The sequence below is a fragment of the Emys orbicularis genome, chromosome 8 (assembly GCF_028017835.1).
Source record: "Emys orbicularis isolate rEmyOrb1 chromosome 8, rEmyOrb1.hap1, whole genome shotgun sequence".
NCBI lineage: Eukaryota > Metazoa > Chordata > Testudines > Emydidae > Emys > Emys orbicularis.
In genome coordinates this window covers 13,137,346-13,152,830 of record NC_088690.1, presented here as the reverse complement: position 1 = coordinate 13,152,830, position 15,485 = coordinate 13,137,346, and the positions used below count along the sequence as shown (strand labels likewise).

Below are 15,485 nucleotides of genomic sequence, written 5' to 3'. Positions count from 1 at the left end.
CGGACACAGAAGAAGGATTTTCAGAGGAAGCAAGGCCTCAGAGACTGATAAAGCCAGTGTGCAGACTCACCTACAATTCCTGCGCTGTGCCTGATGATTTTCTGTTGAGTGTGGTGCAAAGATTCATATCAGCTCTGGCTAATTTTGTCAGGTGCTGCCTCATGAGTTCTCTGTGAAGGTTCATACTATATAAAGTAGAAGATAAATGTTATGATGTGGTTCAGCAGGAATTATGTGTAACCAGATAGCACTATTTAGATAAGTGACTTGCAGACCTTGCAGATTTGGACATTGGACACTTTGGACTTTTGAACAGGTAGAGTCTAAATCTTGATGGGGGCATCAAGATTGCAGGGGGGAAAGGATGTAGCCCCCCCAACCCTCTTAGTGAGGGGGCTGTGCCCCAAGAGAAGACATTCACCTTTCGGGCCTCCCTGGGGTCCCCGACAGAGTCCTACAGTGCTGATTTCCCAGGCAGCAGGAAGGAAGAGGAGGGGGAATGCAACCCCCCAGCCACCCTGGCGTGGCAACCCTCCTCCCTTGACAGCACTTCAAGGCCCAGCAACTGGCCTATCTGTAACCTCAGCCTACAGAAAAGCCTCAGGAGAAGACAATCTGCTTCTCCTTCCCCTAGCCTGCCGGCAACAGGCAGAGAGAGTCCAGTTCTCCTGCCGCCATCTGCAGCCTGCCAGCCCACACCAGAGCTGGGATTTGGGCTCCAGAGACCTAAGGGGTTCAAAGCTTTAAAGAACCATTCCAGGAGGGAACGGGTCCCTCTCCAGCAATCCCCAGGGAGGACCTGCTTGTCTGCACGAGTCTCCTGCCTGCTCAGCCAGAAAAGGACCCTGAGTGAGTCCCCTGTGTTATAGTTAGATAGATAGGTAGGGTTTAATGTCACACCATTAATGCACATTGCATGTGCAAAAGGGCTTTCAGCTACCGGGAGTGGCAAGCCCTGCATTGCCAGTTCTCAGTGTAATGAAGTGTGTTTCTAACACCATCTCCTTGCAGGCCTGCAACATGTCTCTATGTGCAACACCCGGTTACCTGAGACATGGGAACAGAGAGGGGGGAGACTCTATTGTTTAGGAACATTGGGGAAATGTGTGATCACCTGACCTCGGCTGCTTGCTGGCGTAGCCTTTAGTAATTAAAAAGCATTATTAAATCTCTTTAAGCATTTTAATCATTTAATATTTTTATTGTCTAGTTCTCTTTAACCAAATCCTCACATAAAGTTTATAGTTATTGTTTTTAAATTTGTTTGCTTGGGTGAGTTTGAATTATTTGTGAGTTCATGCGGGGTAGCCACTGCCTTAGTATGATTAATCCCTTGTCTCACTGGGGGCACCACCAAGTAGCTTTAGTCTTCAGCACACCAAGCAGAGGAAGTGTCGGACACCTACCAGCAGCAGCATGAAACTAGCCCAGGCAACAGAAACTTGGGGACTGTCCAAAGACCGTGAAGTCCCCATCTGTTCGCACATCATACAGGTACTAAGCCAGTGCCAAATGGGGGATTACATTTGTAGTGGTGGATTAGTTACACAGAGGTTTGCAACCGTCAGGCTGGTGTTGGTCTTTGGTTTTAAATAAAGAATAAGGTTCTCACAGAGGGATTAACTAGCCCCACTGCACGCAGGGTGTAGGGTAGGTTCCTAATTACACTGTTAAATAGAACTGGCCAGTTCTTCACCCAGTGAAAATAGACCCAGCTCCAATTGACTTCAGTGGAGTTATATGGGCCAACATCAATGCACTGTGGGCCCCATCCTGCCCTGAGAGGAAAACCCAAATCTGATTGACTTCAGTGAGGTTTTCACAGATGTACCTGAGGTCAAAATTGACACTGCTGTGTGCAATGTGGTGAGATAAGGTTCCTGTAGCCGCCCATTTGCAGTTCCTGATTTCTGTGCATTTCAAACTGTAACCTTAAGCTAAGCTGTTCAGGTTACTGCATTGACTGGCTGCATTCGTCTCAGTGCCGTCAGGCAGGGATCCCAGCCACGTGGCTTTGTACTTGTTCTTTTCAAACCCGCAGGCGCGCTATTCTCAGCCTGCACTGGCCACATCCTAGCATTCTCCCAGTGTAACCTTAGCTGAGCACTTGTCTGGTGCTGGCTCGGGAAACCGAAGGCATGACATTAACACAGCAGCTCCCAGAGGGAGGGAGCGAGGGACTGGAACTTGGCCCTTACAATCCAGCCATGCCCACATGACAGCTGAAGGAAGGAGGGGCTGACGCCTACATTGAGGCACTTCCATAAAGGCCTCCCTGTGGTACAGTCCCCACAGGTAGTGCTGGGCTGGTAGATGGGGAGCCCTCCAAGGCAGCACTGTTAGAAAGAAGCTGTCCAAGAATCAGGCCGATGTATGTATCAGCTCCTGCCTTTGGAGCGTGTTTGAGCTTTAGACACTGTCAGCCTTCGGCAAGAGTTTAATCATTATAAACTTCCCCAGCCTCAGCCAGCCAGCCCTCGTGCACTCAGTTTTCTTTTGGAGGTAGCTGGAGTTTCATAATGCAGCTGCCCAAGAGTGGGTGCACTCAGAGGACTGTCATGGTTTCCAGTCAGAGGAGGTGTCCTTCCATAGGAGCGACAGGAGCAGCAGTGATTGGTGTCTGCGTTGTTGCGGTGATTTCTACCTGCATCGCTCTGGCTGTGTGTCTGACCATTAACAGGACTCCCCCCCAAGGTACAAAGCCAAACCAGTTCATGCTTCTTGACCTTAAATTCTGGCTGATTGGCTCCAGAGGGTGCATTTGGGGAAAGTGGCTAAATTATTTGCACGGGAAAAAGAAGCAGAAACAAGATGGGAGCCAGCTGTGCTAAAAGGGGAGTGAGAGTGTGTGTGGGGGGGGGGGGAGAGAGAAAGTGAAGACACTGGGGTGTGATAGATGTAATGATGATTGTGTGGTGGCTTTGTGGATCAGGAAGAATCTCTCACACCATTCATTGTGGAGGAACAGGCTTCAATCATTAAAAATAAATGGCGTACCTGGAGTCTGTCTGCAGAGCTTCCCCAGAAGTGACACTTCAGTGAGAATATAAATGCCATCCCAAGCCTCTGTCAGGTGCGAGAGCTGTCCTTTCAAACTGCATTAAGCTAAACTTAATATACAATTTGTCAGCCTGGAGAGGGGATTTATATTTTGTTTGTCTGCCTGTAACCGTCTGTTACTGACATAATATTTAGAACTGGGGGACTACACAGAGCAAGGAGTTTTTTAATTAGATTTTTAACCACTGCCATAGCAGGGATCAGTGTCTACATTGTTATGCATATGGAGATCAAAAATGGGTATTGCATGTATCCCAGGGGGCTCTTCACTGCATTGTCATCTTACCAGCACCGTTCATGTGAGTCTCTGCTGAGACTCTCCTCGTTCTTACTGCAGGTGCGAACACAATGAGGCACAGGACAGTTACAGTCACTCCTGGCACTAACTCCATTGTGTCACAGCCAAAAAGTCTACAGGTGTTAACCCTTTCCCCACCCCCGCTCTGCTGCAGCTTTCCCTTGAAATCAGCAAAATGAGAGAGGAAACCTGCTGTGCTACAGAATATGTCCTACGTTTGGGAGCAGTCAGGCAGTTCTCCTATTACTTCCCTTTGGGTCCCACTCTTCAAAAACCCAGCTATTGCTTGGGTTAGTTTCACCTTTGTTTCCCAAAATTAATTGCGATTAATTGCACTTTTAAACAAGAATAGAATACCATTTATTTAAAATATTTTTGGAGGTTTTCTATATTTTCAAATATATTGATTTCAATTACAACACAGAATACAAAGTGTACAGTGCTCACTTGATATTTATTTTTGGTTACAAATATTTGCACTGTAAAAAAAGAAACAGTATTTTTCAATTCACCTAATAGCACTACAGTAGTGCTATTGTAACGTCGGCGTGCGGGATCGAACCGGGGAATCTCTGGAGCTAAATGCATGAGCCTCTACCGCATGAGCTAAAAAACAACTGGCTGTTAACTAAGGCTGTAGAGCAGACTCATTTCTCTCTTCTCAGTGGTCTTGATGCCACTAGATGGGACAGCAGGTGTGTGGGTTACACTATCTCTTTATCCTGAAAGTTGAACTTACAGATCACTGCAATAAAAATTAAATAATGTAAAGCTTTAGAGTCTACAAGTCCACTCAGTCCTACTTCTTGTTCAGCCAATCACTCAAAAACAAGTTTGTTTACATTTGCAGGAGATAATGCTGCCCGCTTCTTGTTTACAATGTCACCGGAAAGTGAGAACAGGCATTCGCATGGCACTGTTGTAGCTAGCATCGCAAGATATTTATGTGACAGATGCGCTAAAGAGTCATATGTCCCTTCATGCTTCAACCACCATTCCAGAGGACATGCATCCATGCTGATGGCGGGTTCTGCTCAATAACAAGCCAAAGCAGTGTGGAGCAACGTATGTTCATTTTCATCATCTGAGTCAGAGGCCACCAGTAGAAGGTGGATTTTCTTTTTTGGTGGTTTGGATTCTGTAGTTTCCGCATTGGAGTGTTGCTCTTTTTAAGACTTCTGAAAGCATGCTTCACACCTCATCCCTCTCAGATTTTGGAAGGCACTTCAGATTCTTAAACCTTGGGCCAAGTACTGTAGCTATCCTTAGAAATCTCACATTGGTACCTTCTTTGTGTTTTGTCAAATCTGCTGTGAAATTGTCCTTAAAATGAACAATATGTGCTGGGTCATCATCTGAGACTGCTATAACATGAAATATATGGCAGAATGCAGGTAAAACAGAGCAGGAGACATATAGTTCTCCCCCAGAGAGTTCAGTCACAAATTTAATTAAATTTTTTTTAACGAGCATCATCAGCATGTCCTCTGGAATGGTGGCCGAAGTACGAAGGGGCATAAGAATATTTAGCATATCTGGCATGTAAATACCTTGCAATGCTGGCTACAAAAGTGCCATGTGAATGCCTGTTCTTATTTACAATGGCACCTGAGAGTGAGAAGTGGGCAGCATTATCTCCTGTAAATGTAAACAAACTTGTTTGTCTTAGCGATTGGCTGAACAAGAAGTAAGACTGAGTGGTCTTGCAGGCTCTAAAGTTTTACATTGTTTTGATTTTGAGTGCAGTTATGTAACAAACAAACAAACAAAATCTACATTTGTAAATTGCACTTTCCCGATAAAGAGATTGCATTATGGTACTTGTAGGAGGTGAATTGAAAAATACTATTTCTTTTATTTTTACAGTGCAAATATTTGTAATAAAAAATAATATAAAGTGAGCACTGTACACTTTGTATTGTGTTGTAATTGAAATCAATATGATTGAAAATGTAGAAAAACATCCAAAAATAAACATCAAGTGGTATTCTATTGTTTAACAGTGGGATTAAAACTACGATTAATCACGATTAATTTTTTTAATTGCGATTAATTTTTTTTAGTTAAGCACGTGAGTTAACTGCGATTAATCAACAGCCCTAAAAATTACTTATTACGAATCTTCCTTGGTATTTCAGACTCTGCACCCAAACCAGCCTTTGAGACAGACGGAGACCTGTTAGAATACCTGCTAAATCTGGGAAGCATTGACAGGAAGGATGGATTGCTGGTCACCTGGTATCATTCTGCAAACAAAAAGAGCGAGCTGGCAGCTGCCTTGAAGAGTAAAATATATTTTTTCCGTCTGTAATAACCTGTGTAGCTAGGAAAGCTAAGATAACAAGGGGAGTTGGTTCTCACACTTCAGGGTGTAATCAGATCACCTACAGGAGGCAGAAAGGAATTTTTCCCCCCTTTCTCACCGGGTACAACACTGAACAATTGATTTAGTGGCGAGTTTTCCTTCCTTTGAAGCATGGCCAAAGGCAGGATGCCGGACTCCATGTATCAGTGGTCTTGCCAACTCTGGCAAATCTTATTCCCTGTCCTTTATGTTTCTAGTTACATGATATTGGAAAGCCATAGGGTCAAACCCTGGTTCCATTTATGTCAATGGCAAAACTCCCAGTTGACTTCAGTGGGGCCAGAATTTCACTCAGGAGAGTTAGCTGCCAGCACACAATGTAGGGAGCTCAGGCAAACACTGAACATATTAGATTTTGGCATGATTTGATCAAAATAGTGGCAACTGAGCATATGTAGAGTTTCTGTAGTGATTCATTTATCAGTTTATCTGATTGGGGCAAAAAAGATACGTCCTACCCAGAAGACAATGCTGAAGGGGTTATCCGACATTTAAGGTAAAACTAAATGGTTTGAAACTGGGCTTTGTACTAGCAAAAAGTAGAATACTTTAGGAAGAGAAGAGGTCTGCTCAAGTTTAATGTTCAGATGAGAACATCGTTCTACACACTGAATCAAGCAGCAGAAATCCCGGATACGTTGAAAGGCGGGCTCACCTGAAGTGATAAGCAGGGCTTGCTTATAGCTTCATGAGATAAAGCTACTCTGTAAAAGTTGACTGTTTTGTGCCACATTCACCTGAAGCAGTTTTATCTTGTGGTGATAACGTACAAGAGGAAAGTACAGAAAGCTCCATGGTGATGCAAGACAGTACCAAAAAAAAAAAAAAAAAAATCAGCTTTTTCTGATCTTATGAGATACATCGCAGATTAGAGGTTTATCTGCTAACTCAGGGTCATCATGGAGCATTTGGAATCATTCCAGAAAGAAAAACTGGAACTTACCAGTCTGGTATCACTCACCTGGAATGGCCAGGGACTAGTTACAGCTGGAAGAGAGGAATCTCAGTAATAGCTCTACCCAGGAATCGGTGGGTAGCACCAGGCTTAGAAGAACCCCCCTTTTGGGGTGATTTGGGGCCTGATCTGAAGCCCAGTTAAATTAGAATCATAGACTATCAGGGTTGGAAGGGAGCTCAGGAGGTCATCTAGTCCAACCCCCTGCTCAAAGCAGGACCAATCCCCAGCTAAATCCGAAAGTAGTTTTTCACCCCAGATGGGATTAATAGAAAGACTCCCATTGACTTTAAGGGGCAGTGGATCAGGCCTTTTGTTATCACCTCTCTAATCATTTAATGGACTATAGGGACTCATCTGTTCCCTGGCCATATTTATGATCAGAGCAGGAACTATTAGCCTGGAGCTGTTGGTGAAGCTGCTGGCTGCCTTGTAGGTGACCATCCCGCTTAAAGAAAGACATTGCGGCTCCTTGGTCTAGCACAGGCAGGAAACATCGCATATGTATCTGTGAGAGACACAGGGCTTGAGCCTCCAAGAGCTAAGCACCATGGCCCCTATCCAGCAAAGCACTTAAGCACATGCTTAACTTTAAGCACCTGAGTAATTCATCAACTTCAGTATGACCATGCACACGCTTAAATGCTTTGCTGGGTAATGAACAGAGTGCGCAGCCCATAGGGAGCTGCCTTCCTATGTTGTGAAGACACTGACAAGTGTGGAGGGTGTAATTTACGTACACAGACTCCAGTCAAGGATTCATACTGTGAATTCACTTTGCATACAGGTGATGCTATGGTCCTGGAAGCAGATGTCAACATAGAAGGACATAACACTCGTAATGAGACCGACAAGCCCATCATGGCCCACCCCCCTGCTATTTACAGTGACAACTCTTTTCAGGAATGGCTGGATGTCGTCCTTAACTCATCTAGCAAAGGTAATCTAAAGTGCTATACCTTTAAACAAGCTGATGTAACCCTTTGCCTGAGTGGTCTATGAACATATGGAATTCAGAAGCATGCTCTTCACACCCCATTTGGCAGGGAATGATGGGGCAGTGCTGGGGACTAGCAGTAGGCAATGATAAAGATATCATCATTAATTATTTGTAGGACCATAGTGCCAAGGAGCCCTAGTCCTGGACCAGGACCCCCCGGTGCTGGGTGCTGTACAAACAGGCCTCCTATTTTCATTTGTGCATAATTGACCAGCTGCTACTATTCAATACTAATGGAATTTCTCAACGGATTCTTTCTCGGACAGGTATCAAGCTGGATTTCAAAAGCATCAAGGCAGTTGGCCCATCTCTGGATATTTTACTAAAGAAATCCTCAGAAGTGAAGCTCAATAGACCTCTGTGGTTAAACGCAGATATTCTAATGGGTCCCAATGTCCCCATAAACACTGCAGTTAACGCAAGTTTGTGAGTAAAACGCATTTTTCTTAAATCACTTTCAGGGCTTATTTTGTGCTTTTCAGTTACTTATATCCCAGCCTGGACTGATCACGTCCATAGCTTTGGAACAAAATACTCTGTTATACACTAGCAACAATCCTCTACCGCAGTAAGAACTCTGTGAGCCCAAGAAGCGCCAAGAATAGAGTTCAGCTAAAGAGCTGACAAAGGTGGGCAAAAAAAGTTTATATAGGTAAAAAGAAGAAAACCAACCATTTAAGATCCCAGGTCACTGAGTGCCTGATCCAGTGGCTATTCATGTGAGTGGGAGGCTTTCAATAGGCTTTGGATCAAGCCCCTGGAGAACATATTTAGGTTTCAGAAATCACTCCTTCCTCCAGTTGCTGGAGCCTTGAGTTTACTAATCCTTGGTTACCCTGTAACAGCCGGTAACCCTGTTAGCCAGGGCCACTCGAAAATTTTCCATTGAAATGGTTTTTAGCAGAAATTTATGTTTTTAAACCTAAAATAATTTTCTTGGCAAAAAGTCTCAGCTTTCCATAGAGAATTTTGACTTTTCATTTAAAGAAAAAAATGAACCCTTGAAGAAAAAAAAAAAATTCTGATCTGGGGACACCGCCATGATACCTCCTGGGAGTTGTAGCTTGGCGGTCTCCTGCCCCCATTCTCCTCTACGGGCTGGGCTCTCTTGCTGGACTGTTTCTCCCAGGACCATTTTATAACCAGCTGTGCACCTGAAACTGAGCAGATCTTGGCACGTAAGTAAAGGAGAAACTGATTTTTGAACTCTGTTGGGTTTAAAGTGATCTGTTCAAATTTCTCAATGCACATACTGTTATTAATAGGAGCTCTTAGACTGTATTAAAAAAATTAAAAGCTACACCTCTAAGCCCACAAAAAAGCCAGGAGTTACAGAGTTAACACTGAAAATCTGGGGTTTCCGACCCAAATTTAGCTCAGACTCTTTTGGAAGAAGCAAACACCACCAGAAGGTGAGTTAAAGTAGGAGCAACAGAATGGACTTTTAACCTCAGCGCTGAACTTTTTCCTCTATTAAGGAAAAAAAAAAACTGTACAGTTTAATAGGAATCAAACCAATGGGGTCCTACAGAAATTACTCTAAAACCCTACAGAGTTTCTATTTTCTATACAATTGTTAAATCAACCTCTGGCATTTTAACCCAGGATTTTAATACCCCACTGTCTTAAAAAAAAAAAAAAAAAAAAAAATTAGCTGGAATGGCTAGCCCAGCCCAAAGTCCAAACTTTCGGAGGTTCACCAACACCTACGCTCTACATTTTTGTACAGTTTTTCCCAATTACTAAAGTCTTTTACTGCATCGCTCACAATACATGGGAATCACAGCATGGACTGGGGTAAAGTTCACCTTTTTATTCAGAATTCTGTCACCAGACAGGTATTTTCACTCAGCACTATTTGCAGTCTTATGTGAATCAATATAGAGGCCAGTTCTGCTTCATATGAGGAGCAAGCCAAGGATCTAATGGGTTAGGGTTGAGCTACAGTAAAATCTACCTGTCCACAGCAAATTTCCCAGTCAATATGCATCACTGTGATGAGTTTCTACCATGTTCTGCCCAGACTCTCCTCTGTTTCCCAAGGGGGGTGGAGGGGAGGGAGTGCTTGCTGTTGGAGCTGTTCGGAGAGTTGTCTATAAAAAGTAGCGTGTGTAGTACAGTATATATAAAAAGAGTGCCATCTAGTGGCATCTGGTGTGTTCTTCTTATGTTTGTAGGTTTAATAAAGTTGTTGTTTACTGGCTTCTTGTTTGCAGCTCTTAACAATAACTGTTGCTCTGTACATGGTTCCTTTAGATTCCTCTCACTCATCCAGGAGAAGTACCCAAACTGCACTCTCTCTCTGGGGTGGACGACCCTCTACTCATTTCTGTTCCCCAACAAAACCTACACTCAGAAAATGATTCAAAAGATGCACAGCATCGTGGGGACGCTGCCCCAAAGAGTCACCTTCCCTGTCAGGGCCGTCATGGTGAGATTGGCTTGGCCTCATTTCAGCTGGCTGCTGGCTCAGTCTGACAGGTAAGGAGTGAACAGCACACGTTCATCTTTAGTCCTTCGAGCAGGATTAACTAAACCACTTAAAGCGGTGGTTCTCAACATTTCCAGATGACCTTTCAGGAGTCTGATTTGGCTTGAGTACTCTTGGTATCGCCTCACTCAAAAACTACTTGCAAACAAAATCAGAACTAAAAATACAAAAGTGGCACAGCCACACTAGTACTGAAAAATTGCCGACTTTCTCCTTTTTACCATAGAATTATAAAATACATCCATTGGAATATAAGTATTGTACTTCCATTTCCCTGTGATGCTTGAGCCTACTTTTCACTGGTGAGCCTGGTCTGAAGCCCAAGCCCTGCCGTCCAGAGTAACTGTTTAGTGGGGGGACTCTATGGCGTGGGTCCCCAGGCAATTGCTCTGTTTGCCACCTCCTAATGCCAGCCCTGCAGCTGCGACCAGCCTAAACCTGTCCCATGACCACTCTGGGGGCTGCAAGCCCCAGGTCGAGAAACACTGATCTAGAGGAGTTGAGTACCCCCTAGAAGATGTACCCCTGGTTAAGAACCGCTGACTTAAAGAACAGTACCGGCCACCAGCACCTTGCCTACACTGTAGCTCCAAGTGGTCAGGCCTCCAAGTACAAATTATTCCCATGTTGCAGAAACCTTTCTATAGTCAGACACTTGCAAACGAATAACCCTCCTACAGTGTCTCTCGTTAAAAGAGAGCTGCTTAGGGTGCTGGACAGTATTGTCTTTCCAGATCATCACTTATTTTCAGAACTAAACCCTTCCATTTGAAAGGGACCAAACTAGCGATGGCTAATTAGACCACTGTATCTCCAACTATTGAAAAGCCAGCCTGCGAGAACCCCAGGCCAGCTCAACGCTCTCTCTTCTCCACAGGTATAGCCTGACTCTGTGGCAGGGGAAGACGGATCCGATCAGAGTGGAAGATCTCCTGTTCATCCGGGACAATAGCCGTGCTGAACAAATCTATTATGACATTTATGATCCTGTTCTGTCTCAGTTCAAGGAAGCAGCGTGTATGTTTGTATTACAGTAGTGCCCAGAGGCCCCCAATGAGATTGGGACCTCATTGTGCTAGGTGCTGTACATTCACATAGGAGGAGACAGTCCCCGCTCCAAAAGAGCTTATCTAAATAGACAAAACAAAGAGAAGAAACCGAGGCTTAGAGAGGTGAAGTGACTTGTGTAAGGTGACAGCAGCTCAGTGGCAGAGCTGGGAAAAGAAACCAGGGCTCCTGACGCCCATTCCATTGCCTGTCCCCTACGCCACACTGCCTCCTAACGCTACACCACTTTCAAAGGGGCTCAGACCCATGGTGGTGAGACCCGCTACGTGCACCTTGGCCAGCAGCTAACTTGAGCCCACTTCAAAGAACAATCATGAAAGGCAGAGAAAATGTCCTGGCTCTATTTTGATGTGCACTTGTGCAGTGAAGGTGCTAAATACTGTAAATAGGCACATGCTCTGGGCCCTGTAAAGAATTTTGTTTGTTTTAAAGACAGGGATTGTGCTCTTTTTTCGATACACAGGAGGCCTGAAAGATTGTTTAAAAGGTTTCTTCTGCTAGTTGTTTTACCTTGAAGATATCATAAGTCTGGTTTCCAGTTAGTGTTGCCGGAAGACTTGTTAGGGCCATAAAGGATGGCTGACTGATGGCGCACTCTGACTGAAGAGGCACAGGTGTTGAATCTAGAACAAAGGCATCCTTTCTCCCAAGCATCCATTACCCAGTAGAGTTAAGTAGGTGTTAACCAAAACAAATTCCCAGAGTTTGAAACAGTCTGGGCTAAAAAAAGGTCTTCCTCCTTCAATAGCTCCTAAGCTAGTCCTTTGTGAGTCATAATTTCATTAGATCTCTGGGTTCTTCCAAGGTAGAGCAGACCTACATTTCTAAAGTCATAAAATTAAGTAGAAAAGAATTAAAAAATAAATTCAAGGTTTCCATTACACATCAAAGAAACAAACAAGGAATCATTAGAGAGACAAGAATTCATTTTCTCCCCTGCCTTTTGCAGGTTAGTCATCCTGTAGAGTCAGGAAGTATTGCTCCCAAGTTCTGCTCTCAGGTCGCTCTGTACAACACATGGGATTGGCAGAATTTGAGGCTGACCCTTTCAGTTTGGGAGCAGTGATTCTCTCTACCGCCTCCCAAACTAGTAGGCACCTTTTTCTCAGAAGTGTAGTTGCTTCCCCTCTGGTACAAGAAGGATAAACAGCTGTACTCCACTTAGTCAAGATGGGGTTTTATTGGCTCTATTCCAGAGACCCAATTTAGTTTAACGATCGTGTATACTATTTAAGATTACTAGCTAAATTGCTGCTTATTGGGGACACATTCAAGCTAGGTCAAGGGACTAAACAGTGTTTAACTATATGTGACATTCTAGGCTGTCATCTAGTTTGAGCAGGATCAGATGAGAAAGGGGTAAACACAGTCTACACTAGTCTCAACTGTTACCATAGTTGGTACAGCTGTAATGATGGCAAGTTATGGCTCCTACATCATATCCTACTGTAGCCATAGCCCTAAAGACAAAAGCCCACACAATACCCTGAAAGGGAATGATTTTACTCAGCATTTTTCCCCCTCTCAACCCAACAGTGAATTCAACAAGAAAGAGATTCTACTATCCTGGAGGCAATTTGCTAGATTACTTTCACCCAGCAGACTCCGATGAACTATGGATAGAGTGGTATGGGATGGATCACTATGAGAACAGGCTGGAAACACTGTCAATTCTTACAGGTGAGTAACACGTCTTTCCCCATGTACCGATCTAACACAACTGGAGGGGTTTTCATACGTTGTCACAGACTTGGCAGTTCCTAAGAGTTGTAGCTCATGCTATAGTTCTCAGACTAGGGTCAGTAAATCCCGGTGAACATTTCTGTTTGCCTGTAAACCCAATTTACAGACAGAGCAGTGAGGCAGGTTAGGTAATTGAGAGCTTCGGAATGGATAAGAGGAGTAGTCTATGCATCTCCTAGAACAAAGCCTGCAGAACGTGTTGCAAAAAACACCACAATAACGAGAATAGTGCAAGGAGAGAGGGTGAAACATGGGGATATAAATAGGATTAAACTGAGCAAAAGCATATTTAAATGGACTATCAGGAGAAAAGTACCAACACTAAGATCTATGAATAGGGCCCTACCAAATTCACGGTCATGGGATTTTAAAAATCATAAATTTCATGATTTCAGCTATTTAAATCTGAAATTTTGTGGAGTTGTAATTGTCGGGATCCTGACCCAAAAAGGAGTTGTGGAGGGGGGAGAGGGTGTCACAAGGTTATTGTAGGGGGGATTGCAGTACTGCTACCGTTACTGCTGCAGGCGGTGGCGCTGCCTTCAGAGCTGGGCAGCTGGTGGCCGGGAGCCCAGCGCTGAAGGCAGAGCTGCCGCCAGCAGCAGCGCAGAAGTAAGAATGGCATAGTATGGTATTGCCACCCTGACTTCTGCGCTGCTGCTGGCGGGGCGCTGCCTTGAGAGCTGGGCACCTGGCCAACAGTGGCTGCTCTCTGGCCGCCCAGCTCCAAAAGCAACGCTCAAATAAGGGTGGCAGTACTGCAACTCCCCTGCAACTCCCTTTTGGGTCAAGACCCCCAATTTGAGAAACGCTGGTCTCCCTGTGAAATCTGTATAGTATAGGGTAAAAGCACACAAGAGACCAGATTTCACGGTCCATGATATGTTTTGCATGGCTGTAAATTTGGTAGGGCCCTATCTATGAAATGGTCTATGAAAGCAGTAGGAGAAGACCTATTGATGGAGTAATAGAAAACCAGACTGTTTCAGGCAACGGAGAATCTATATGAGGAACAATCCTAGGTTAGGTCAGAAGCAGGATTAAGATTATCTAGTACTACTGGTCAAAAGGCCAAAAGGTGGAAGATTACCTCTTACCCTACCATGGATCTCACAATGCTACCAGATATTAATCAATTATTCTCCCTAACTAATTATCTGGAGAGGATACACTGGGAACTGGTGGATGATGCATAGAGGAGTGAAAGCGCTTGTTATCTGCAGTTAAGAATACACTTTGAATCAATTACACAGACAATCAGTGTATCTATCATTTTGTTGTATATTAATTAAATATCATATAGTCCAATGAAAATTAGCTGTTGAATTGTTTCTAGCCAAACACATATAATGGAGACATAGTTCATTTCCTCCCTTTAAATCTTCGTGCTAATTACACATAACAAATACATTGATACATTAAAGGGGTCACTGAGGCTCAGGCTGTTATGAACCATCTCCCTTTGCTTTGTTCTCCAGATAAGAGGGGCATGATTGCCCTGGACATTGCATTACAGAATAGCACCATTGGAAATCTCATTCCCGTTGCACTGTCTCCATCAGCAGGCCTCCCCCTGGAACAGGGTCTGGTTACAGTATCCAGAGATCTCAATCCTTGGGGTATATACCTGAACATAACAGAATCCGGAGCACTTCGCCCTGCACTGGAGCTCCTTAGTAAGCTATATGCCCAGAATCTCTTATGGAACCCCATCTGGATAAGCATGGCGCTCTCCTTTGGAAGCTTTGAGACACCAGGATACATGCAAGGTGAAGAATTCCTAACAGCCATCAACAGCATTTTCCCATATGTTACCGTAGCCCCTGGCTGGCCCAGGGAAGTGATAACTGCTGGTTACACTGACCCATTGATAGACGATATGCTCACACTCTGTAAGGATCTCTGGCAACAAGTGTCATTTCAGCTGGAGGCTGTGCCGCTGAGTAGATCATGGCTGGCGACTACAAAGCTGTTGGAGATTTCACCCAGCTACACCATCACTGTGCAACACAGTTACTCAGAGGGTAGCTACTGCGATGGCTTCCCAGGACTCCGGTCTATCCGAACACACACACAGAAGGGGGTCTATTATAAGATACCGAGACAATGCAGAAATGCTTTGATGGCGGATGTCTTAACTTCTTAGAACTTCCCTGAGAGCCTGGTAAGTGACCCAGGTTTTTCCAGGGCCCATTGTTAGGCAAACTTCTGAGTGATCAGCCTTGACAAGCATTACTCTGGCAATCACAGTCGTGGTAGGGCTGTCACTGACTCCTGCACATGGGGGACGGGCATGAGAACTATTCTTTGAGTAGAGTTTAATTTATTTGGTTGTACTTTTTGCTTTGAACAGGTCTCCCAAACAGATCCCCTACCCCCGTTCCTTTTGGTTTGTAGCGTCAGCCTGCTCAGTGGTTCACATACTGGCGGGGCAGAAGGGACGGTCTTCTCTCTTTAAGCATGGTTGGTTTGTGGTTAAGGCAGTGCACTTGGACTCAGGCGATC

At 44.4% G+C, this 15,485-nt stretch overlaps 1 protein-coding gene across 1 annotated transcript; it reads left to right on the top strand.

Moving 5' to 3' along the window:
* The first annotated feature begins 2,558 nt into the window (after nt 1–2,558).
* On the top strand, nt 2,559–15,126 carry FAM151A (family with sequence similarity 151 member A). The gene is made up of 8 exons (XM_065410064.1): nt 2,559–2,694; nt 5,497–5,643; nt 7,466–7,618; nt 7,945–8,104; nt 9,935–10,159; nt 11,047–11,186; nt 12,774–12,917; nt 14,459–15,126. Exons 1-8 carry the CDS (start codon nt 2,559–2,561, stop codon nt 15,124–15,126), a joined length of 1,773 nt encoding a protein of 590 aa, XP_065266136.1.
* The last annotated feature ends 359 nt before the right edge of the window (nt 15,127–15,485 follow it).

What these genes read in the sequence shown, in the direction of transcription:
- FAM151A (XM_065410064.1), top strand. Translation starts at nt 2,559, where the DNA reads ATGGTTTCCAGTCAGAGGAGGTGTCCTTCCATAGGAGCGACAGGAGCA. An exon ending in GCTGGCAGCTGCCTTGAAGA is followed by an intron (nt 5,644 to 7,465) that starts GTAAAATATATT and finishes CTTTGCATACAG; the next exon opens with GTGATGCTATGGTCCTGGAA. An exon ending in ACTGCAGTTAACGCAAGTTT is followed by an intron (nt 8,105 to 9,934) that starts GTGAGTAAAACG and finishes TGGTTCCTTTAG; the next exon opens with ATTCCTCTCACTCATCCAGG.